The 9,828-nt window shown below is 42.6% G+C and overlaps 1 protein-coding gene across 4 annotated transcripts in view; it reads right to left on the bottom strand.

Annotated features, from left to right (window-relative positions):
* Window positions 1-6: 6 nt before the first annotated feature.
* The window catches only part of LOC138947728 (disks large-associated protein 2-like), a 29,729-nt gene continuing 19,907 nt past the window's right edge, over window positions 7-9,828 (bottom strand). For all 4 annotated transcript variants that reach the window (XM_070319271.1, XM_070319272.1, XM_070319270.1 and 1 more), the window contains exons 5-7: window positions 8,592-8,741; window positions 1,883-1,973; window positions 7-1,301 (exon numbers count right to left, since the gene is read on the bottom strand). In XM_070319271.1, coding sequence (XP_070175372.1) covers window positions 1,084-1,301; window positions 1,883-1,973; window positions 8,592-8,741 — 459 coding nt within the window. In that variant the 3' untranslated portion in view covers window positions 7-1,083. The remainder of the gene's footprint in view (window positions 1,302-1,882; window positions 1,974-8,591; window positions 8,742-9,828) is intronic.

Below are 9,828 nucleotides of genomic sequence, written 5' to 3'. Positions count from 1 at the left end.
AATGGCTAAAGTGACATCGCCTCACTAAAATCTTTGGTCAACTTTTCACCTAGAAAACTAATCTCTAAGAATTGCACATGATAATCAGTACGTACTGTACCAGAAAATATCATTTTGAATCAGCCACCACAGACGAGCATTACACTTTACACAGCACGATGAAATCAATTAGCGATTAAAACAAAGCCATAAATGCAAGACATAACCAGGGTATAGGTAGGTAGGTATACAGCACTTGTTTATCACTATCAACTTATGGCAGACTCACACCATGTCTTGCAACCAGTTAGTGTTTGATTCAAGTTTCAGTCCTTGTCTCACAGTGCTCATCTTGGCTTTCTCTGAAGATGGAAAGTGGATGCCTGCTTCACACTGAACTTTTCAAACTTGGCCAGATCCGCACTGCAGTTCTGGTAACTTTCAGCTGATTTCCTTCTGTGCAAAGATTAAAGATTCTGTGTAAACCTGACGAAATATATGCAGCTTCCACTTCGTGATGAATCGCTTGAGCTGAGCGCATCAGATCTTCACAAATTCTATCTACACACCTTCGGTATCTACCTTCTGGTCAGACACCACACCACCGACTAGCATAGTCACACTCCCAGAGTCCTCTGCACACATGTTTTTTGTTCCACAAAGAAAGGTCCTGAAAAATGCACCGCGCAATGAGATGAAGGGGAAGGCTACACAGCCACTGCGAGCAGTGCTAGGTCTCTGTATCATCTATCCTACTGACCGCAATCCACAAATATTGCCTGCACCATACACACAGGTGCAGTCCCACAGCTGAGACGTCAGGCTTTTGAGTATTGTTCACTGCACCACGCTCCTTTGACATTTTTGTTGAGACAGTAAGTTTCTTGGGTTGCAGTATTGCCCTCAGGCGCAGCACAGTTTTCAGCCAGTTCTGCTGCACAGCGCTGCCTCTGGCAGCTATACACGCAAACATCACAGACACGCACGCGCACACACCGCTTCCCTACCCTGGCTGGAACACTACAGTAACAACATCATCACGCTTTCAACCCCGACCTTGGGGTCAAGTTATAAAAGAGATCAAGGCCGCTAGGAGCAGACGGGTCACTTCTTGCTGGAGTCGGGCACGAAGATCTCGATGTCCGGCGTGGATTGTTGTTGCTGTTCTTGTTGCTGCTGTTTCATGGCAGCCCTCTTCTCTGCCAGCATGCGTTTCCTGGCGTCGTCACGGGCCTTTGCCGCCGAACGGATCTTCTGTGCATGTTCGGGAGAGGAGTCAGGTGTGTCTTTGTTGTTGGTTTTCAAGCCTCTCCGTTTGGACCCTGTAAGAGGATGATGAAAATTATGAAGATGATAAAAGTTATGCCTGCTCATACAAGTACACACTCTACTACAAACACAGCAAGGTTTTAAGTATAACTGTTGCTTTTTACGCTTGAAAATTTGCCGCAGACTATAAAATCCAGGTACTTTATTTAGAAAGCAACTGCACTAGTGAGCTTAAAGCCAACAATCAAAATTGCACATAAGTTTCACAAAGATGTACACTGTACCACTGCCAGAAGAAAATAGGCTCAACCACACCCCCCCCCCCCCCCCTCAACACACACACAGAACTGTCAATACACAAGAGAAACCATGCATTCACAAACTCTGTTCATATAACTTCTTCAACAGTAAGAGACATACCCCCCTCCACACACACATTTCCATACACACACAAAAAACACACATTCTCAGACTCACAAACTCTATGCTTATTACTTCTTCAACAGTAAGAGACATACCCCCTCCACACACACACACATTTCCATACACAAGAGAAACCATGCATTCTCAGACTCACAAACTCTGTTCATACAACTTCTTCGACAAAGATGGAGACATGAGTGATGTACAGTACCTGGTGTGTGTCCTGGTGTGGCGGAGGGTGTGCTGGTCTGAGACAGACTGCCCGACTTGGGACTGGAGCTGGCTGAACTGCGTCTCGATGGCTGAAACACACAGTCATAATTAGCCATTAGTTCATCTCCTCCCGCCACATTATAAACAGCAATGTTGATTGACTATAAAATACAACAATAATAAAAACATTTTTATTGGGCAAAGCAAAATTCTAAAAGTCTACTTCACAAAGCTCGCTGTGCAAAGCTTTGGGACTGACATTTTGTTATAATTACATAATTATGACGAGCTTACCTGAGTAAGTGAAGTCTAATTGTGGTTTTATCGACCACAATGTAGAGAGGAAAGGGATTACGTGAGATAGAACGCGGGAATACGTCACTGTTTAACGACGTGTAAATGGTGCAGAAAAAAGAGAAAGAGAGAGGAAAGGGATAGGGAGGGAAAACGGTTATCAGTATAACTCTGAAGACAACTTAGGGCGAGGCACGTAATCCCTTTCCTCTCTACATTGTGGTCGATAAAACCACAATTAGACTTCACTTACTCAGGTAAGCTCGTCATAATTATGTAATTTTATCTCCCACAATTCCGAGAGGAATGGGTCACGTGAGACTTTAAAGTCTGCAACATTTACACCCTAGCACTGTCGATGAATTGAAATACTGTACATATAAACCTACCCCAATTCTTCATGACAGAACAGCCTGTCCAAAACTCCTCCCACTGTCCACTGGTTTCTTGTAAAAAGTTGTGAAGGTGTTAGCCCGACGCCAACCAACAGTCTTCAGAATGGTTGCCAGAGGAATTTTACTTGCAGCTTTACTAGATGCAGCGGAACGAGTTGAATGCGGCGTAAATATTGTCATGTCAATACCCGCTTTTTGTAATCCAATCTTTGTCCATCGACGGATAGTATCTCTCGACACCGCTTTGTGAGGGGCTGTCCAACTGATAAAGAGTCTCGTTTCCGTTCCTCTAAATGCACGAGTTCTTTTGACATATTGTTTCAAATAATGTACAACACAAATTGCCAAATCAGACGGAAAAGCACAAAATACCACTTCATTCTGATGTTTGTTTGGGCCAGAAGTTTTGAGCAAATCCCCAAACCTACATCGTACATCTTCCTTTGTCCAACTCATGTTACGCAAGTCCATCAACCAAATCGCCTGTCCCCTTTGACTAGAGACCAACAAGCACAACAGCACAGTTTTAAGCGTCAATTGCGCCAGCGATAAAAATTTTGCCGGTGACCATTCTTTTAAAAAATTTAGCACTAGATTAGCGTCCCAGGTCACACAAGTACGGGGCAAAGCAGGCCGTCTGTTGAAAGCTCCTTTCAAAAACTTCTTCACCAGTGGATGACAACCCACTGAACAATTATCCTGAAGGGACAATGCGGAAACAGCGCTTCGTGCCATGTTCAAACTGCTGTATCCTTTGCCTTCTTGGAACAGTTTCGTTAAAAACCTTATCAACTCATGTGGAGAGGCACAAAAGGGATCTCTATCCCGTTCAAGGCAATGCTGAAGCCAGCGTTTGAAATATGACTCGTAGTTACGCTTTGTACCCTCTCTCCAGGCTGACATGATAATTTCTGTTGCTTCATCCTGAATTCCCTGTTTCTGGAGGGCTGTCCGGACAAGGAACATGCTACTAGTTTCATCTTCTTCAGTAGTGGATGGTGCTCCCCTGTCAGTGGATGACTGAGTAAGTTTTCTTTTCGGGGCAACATGACCGGCAGTTCTACTAGTAGACGCAACAGTTTCGTGAACCACACTTGCGTTGTCCATAATGGCACCACCAGCACACACTCCGCCTCTAAGACTTCTATCCTTTGGAGCACTCTTGGAATGAGACTGAAAGGCGGAAAACAGAACGCCTTGAACAATGACCAGTCTAAGGAAAATGCATCAATGGCAAATGCATCTGGGTCAGGTTTCCATGAAACATACTTTCTTAACTGTGCGTTAACACGAGAAGCAAATAAGTCTACATCACAGAGACCAAACCGATTGATGACTTCTGCAAACACTTGTGTGTCCAAATGCCATTCAATGTTGTGTCTATCTACACGGGATTCTGCATCTGCCTCTATATTTAGGCAACCCGGTAAGTGTGTTGCTGTTACACAATTACTATGTGATAAGCACCACAACCAAATGTCTCTGGCAATGTCGTTGCACAAAACTTTTGTGCTGCCCATGTTATTAATACAAGCAACAGTGGTGCTATTGTCTGTAAGTAACTGAATGTAAGAGTGACATAATCCCCTGCAAAGGGATTTCAAGGCAAAATAAGCTGCTTTAAGTTCCAAACAGTTAATATGTTCAAAAGCTTCTTCCTTGGTCCACATTCCACCTGTGGTGCTACCCTGACACTCCGCCCCCCACCCTATTTTCGAAGCATCTGATTTTACTATTACAGTAGGTATGCCTCTGCTAACAGGGGAAGGATATTGCTTTACATTATCAATCCACCAGAGAAGGTCTGAACGAACTTGTTCTGAAACCACAAGTTCTGCATCAAAGTCACCTTTCCTAACAGCAAGGGCTTCATTTTTTGCGATCTCTAATCGTTTAAAAAAGAGAGGTGCAACCCAAACACCCGGTTGGGCAGCCACTAAATATCCGATAACTTCAGCCAACTGCCTAATTGTACATTTCTTTCTTCCAGCCAAATCAGCGCACTTAGTACGAATTTTATCAACTGTCCGGGGGGTCAGAGAAACTAACATGTTCTGAGAATCAAGCTGAAACCCTAAAAACTCAATGCATTGAGTAGGTGTAAATACTGACTTCACAGGATGCACAGTAAAGCCCAAACGATCCAACAAAGCACATGTATCTAACACTGCTGCCTGGCATTCTTCAAAAGTGTCTCCTTGCAAAAGGGTATCATCAATGTATATCAGAAGGGTATGGCCAGATAAACGTAAGTGGGCCAATACAGGCTTTAGTAGTTTCGTGAAAATGCGGGGAGAATCACGATATCCCTGTGGAAGAGCCAGGAACTCAAAAGTTTTGCCATGAAACTGAAATCTGAAATATTTTCTGAACTTGGGAGCGATGCGTATGGAGAAATATGCATCTTTTAGATCAACTGAGGCAAAAAAGCAATCTTTTTTCATTAATGACACTGCGTTTTTTAATGTATCCATCTTGAAGTGAATCTTTTCAATTGTCTGATTCAAATTTTTTAGGTTTAAAATCACCCTTTGACTACCATCTTTTTTCTGACGCAAGAAAATACTGGATAAAAGTTGATCTGGCCGTTGATCCACCTCTTGAACAATCTGTTTCTCCACTAACTTCGCTACCTCATTAGCCACTAGCTCATCCTCGGAAGAAGAAAATCTAATTTCTTTCCTGTCTGGAATGTGTTCACCAGTGATCATAAATTCAATTTCAATTCCTGCGACTTGCTGAAGGATCCATCTATCAGAGGTTAACTGTCTCCAACTATTCAAATGATCAGCGACTTTTCCACTATGAAAGTTCTCAGGAGTATTCACAAATTTTGAACTGACCTGTTCCCTAAAAATAGAAACCGCTGGCGCACAAATATTAGATTCTAATCCCGTTTTGTTTTCTTGGAGGGAATCCCGCTCTGTTGGGAGTGGAACTTGGGAGAGAATTTGTGTCCTGTCTGTCGGTTGGAGACACCTCTTCTCTGCTGGTACTGTTGTCTCTGCTGAAACTGTTGTCGAGGTCGCCCTTGGTAGAACTGACGACCTCTGGTGGCGTTTTTTGAAAGGGGCTGTGACAGTGTGGATGATAATTTCCTGTTCTTCACTGCATCGTCGACCCTTTTCGCTAGATCCTCCCCAAACAAAAACTCGTTAGACGTCAGTTTGAAATTTAGCTGCGCATTGCATAAGGCCCTGCAGTCTTGGCTAAGTGTCGGCCTGAGTGCTTCGCGCCGCACTTGTGACAGGTCCTTGTGTGAAGCCATAAGAAGTCGAGCCGCATCGGCCAGTTTGCTAAAGCTGTCACGCTCACTCAACTTCCGACTTGCTGGTTTTTCTTTGAGGTCGGACATAAGCTGAGCGATAATTTTCAGCGTACAACCTACTTGTTCCTGAACAAAGGACAGGTTCGAGTCTCTTTTCTTTGCAAACTTGTCTAACAGTTTGCCATCTAATTCACGATTGAGAGTCGGCGTTCGAAGCGACGTGACATTTTTGGGCCGCGGATAGTTCTGAAGAGTGTCTCGCACACGTGCCCGATCTGATGGAAGAAGAAGTCCTTCTTCAAAACGATCTGCCAGAGATGGATGAATCCCCTCGCCAACTGTATGATGTATCCACTACTATGCCTGCGTCAAAATCATTGTCCGAAGCAACATCCGTGTCTTCAGCCGAATCAAACTCATTTTCGAACTGCTCATGAGCAAATCTAACCGAAGCACCGTCTTCTCCATCCGCTTGCGACTCTTGCGCCGAACTGCTTTCGGTTCCATGCGACTCGGTTCCACGCGATGTTGAAGCAACAGGCGTCGCATTAAGCTTACCAACTTTCTCCAAATCAGATAGTCTGCCAGACAAGGCAGTCATTGTCTCCAAAATTTTGTCCATTTTCAGAGTAACTTCACAATCACGTGGGCCAGACGAGCTCTTCTCTATTGAAAGAGACTGATCAACTCCCGTCTTTTCTGACGGTATCACTTCAGAAGGTTGTGCTTTCGCCGGTTTCTTGCCGGTTTTCTTCCCGCCAGCAGCACATTCACCACCTCCCGAGTCCGCCATATTCCGAACAAAAACCACACGAAAAAGTTATATTGATTCCTGGGGACGAGCAAGCGCCCCGTTACAGTATGAAAACAATTTAAAATCCACTGCAAAGATTTTCAAATCTTCAATGGACTAGTGCTCAGCCTTAGCACAGCGGACCTTCTGTGGCCCATAGTTCGCCTCAGGCGATAGTAATTGCTGTAATCGAGACAGCTGCTGAAAAAACAAAGAGGCTGCTTCAGCAAATCGTGACTGACTATGTCAACAAATCGTGACTGACTGTGTCAGCAAACGTGTACTTCATTTCCGTAGCCAAAATAATATGTCATCCTACCAAAACAAGTCACAATTCCGACTGACCTTAGGTCACACGTGCAAAAACAAGTAACGATCCCAACTGACTCAAATATAGTAGGTCACACCTGCAAAAACAATGAACGCGCCGACTGACGCCTAACATTTCCATGTGTTAGCTTCGACGAATAAAATTCATACGCGAAACAACAAGTTCCCGGTTCAAAAAACCAACAAACACCGAAAACTCCAAACTGTTTCCTTACCTTGCAAGTTGACACAATGATAAACAATCAAAATAGTCAATACACTTCAACTAACCTACAACTAAAACTTGTACAGAGAAAGGTTAGAGGAAAATGAAAGCAAAGCAAGAGAGACAGTGCACCAACACGTCTTCACAGGACGGAAACCATTCGTTCAGTGACGTATTCCCGCGTTCTATCTCACGTGACCCATTCCTCTCGGAATTGTGGGAGATATAAAGACTTCAAGAAGTCAGCTTCCGTCTAATTCAAGGACAGGCTTATGAAGTCCATTTGAGCTGACTGACTCAAAACAAGCCTCCACTTTGCATCCCACTTGCACCGAAGACGTTATTCACTTTGACCACCACATGCAATGATTTTCTCCCTTGACTTTGGACGATCCATGCGTGCACTAATCAGCAACTTGTCCCATTCGATTCTGCACTGCCATAATACGAAAGAATATCTCAGTCAGTATTTTCTATTTCATTTATCTCCATATTTATTTTGCTATGTTTGGCAAACTACACCATAGACTCACAGGTAGGCAGAAATATTTGCTTTTGTATAGTGAATGTTCACAAAACATACAAGTTGCCTCCCCTTGTTCAAAGCCAAGTTTCTCACACTATGTGGGTTTTCTTTCTTGGTGCTTTTCTTAGTTTGAGTGTTTTCACCTGTGTCTTAGGCACAAGAAAACAAAACTTTCAAACTTGGAGTTGTTTTAATAAACAGAGGCAAGAATCACCATCACGCAACGCATCATTTACAGTTTTTAACCCCATCCGATTCAAACCATCGAACAACCCACCCTAGAGTAAATAAACCTATAAAACAATAACAGGCATGGGAATTGAAAATAGTAAAAAAGGCGGAAAATTTATAACTGAAGACGCAAAGCGTCAAGTCGACGGCGCGAAGCGCCTAGCCTTACTAGGGGGGTCCGGGGGCATGCCCCCCCGGAAATTTTTTTTCTCCAAAGAACCCAGATGGTGCAATCTGGTGTCATCTGAGCTCCAAGTTTGCCATTAAATTCTGTTTTTAGAATCAGAGTTTTTAGTACAAAAATGTACCAAATTTTGCTTACATGTATTATATATGGTTTAAATTTCAAAAAAAATGTTATCTGTTGAGACAAACAGGAAAATGTAACTTGTAACACAATCTGTGCAATCTTGTTTACTTTCAAACATAATAGTTCAATAACTGAGGCGGGCGGTAGCAGTGCGTAAAGAAAGTACGGAAAGTTTTCGCGGGCTTTTGCGCAAAGGCCAAAGTAACCGGTGCTTTTTTTTGTGTGCCTCCCCCCTTTATTTTTTCGGCGGACACTTTTGCATTTTCGGCGGAACAAAAAAAAAATTCGGCGGAAATCCGCCATTCGGCGGACAATTCCCATGCCTGCAATAACTAACTAAAACAAAATGGCTCACCACTAGCCTTGGCACCTCCTTCCAACCGTTCTGACTCATGGCATCGATCTCGGCAAAGTTTTCATCGACGTTGTCAATCTGGAGCTTGATCATGTCCCAGAATCCCTGCAGGTCTTCGTACAGCGGAACGCGATCATCCGGCTCTGGGTGCTGCACAAAAACATGCACAGGTCAGGGAGAGAGATTTTTACACATCTAATCTGTGTTTTGTTTAAGTTGTATCTGGATGTGTACAGAGAATATATTGTTTTAAAGAAATATTATACGCCATCTTGAGAATAAAGAAACAGCATCTAACACAAACAGAGTTAAGTCCATTTTCTGTTTCACATGTCATTTTTCTTTGGTTGTCCATCTACTTTAAGTCCAAAGACTGCTGGTTCAATTTACAAGTAACAAAAAAATTTTTAAAACTTTTGTCTGCACAAATGAGTGAAAATTAAACGTTTTTTTAAATTGCTTTTCTCATTCTGATTCTTGGATATTACAGAGTTCAAAAGATGCATTGTTTCATCCTGTTTCATCCTAAATTAAAGACAAATTTGGGTGAGAGGTGGCGACAAAACGCCATTCTCTGCAACAGCAATCTTACTTCAAGTTTACATAAGCGGTCCACATATACAACAAAGTGGATCAAAAAGATATATCCTCGTTGATGAAGAATTAAAATTGTTGTAGTGGCAGTTTGACATTCGTTTTTAGGAGGCCAAGATTTTCTTGAGAGACAGACATATAATAAAGGTACATGTACTGAAAAAGACCGAGAGAGTTAGTGAGACAGAGACAACAAGTCGGGTAAGGCGAAAATACAACATTTAGTCAAGTAGCTGTCGAACTCACAGAATGAAACTGAACGCAATGCAACGCAGCAAGACCGTATACTCGTAGCATCGTCAGTCCACCGCTCATGGCAAAGGCAGTGAAATTGACAAGAAGAGCGGGGTAGTAGTTGCGCTGAGAAGGATAGCACGCTTTTCTGTACCTCTCTTCGTTTTAACTTTCTGAGCGTGTTTTTAATCCAAACATATATCTATATGTTTTTGGAATCAGGAACCGACAAGGAATAAGATGAAAGTGTTTTTAAATTGATTTGGAAAATTTAATTTTGATAATAATTTTTATATTTTTAATTTTCAGAGCTTGTTTTTAATCCAAATATAACATATTTATATGTTTTTGGAATGAGAAAATGATGGAGAATAAGATGAACGTAAATTTGGATCGTTTTATAAAACAA

Source organism: Littorina saxatilis, linkage group LG14 (assembly GCF_037325665.1).
Source record: "Littorina saxatilis isolate snail1 linkage group LG14, US_GU_Lsax_2.0, whole genome shotgun sequence".
NCBI classification, from domain to species: Eukaryota; Metazoa; Mollusca; class Gastropoda; order Littorinimorpha; family Littorinidae; genus Littorina; species Littorina saxatilis.
The sequence above is the reverse complement of the archived record's forward strand: the minus strand, read 5'-3'. Positions and strand labels throughout refer to the sequence as shown.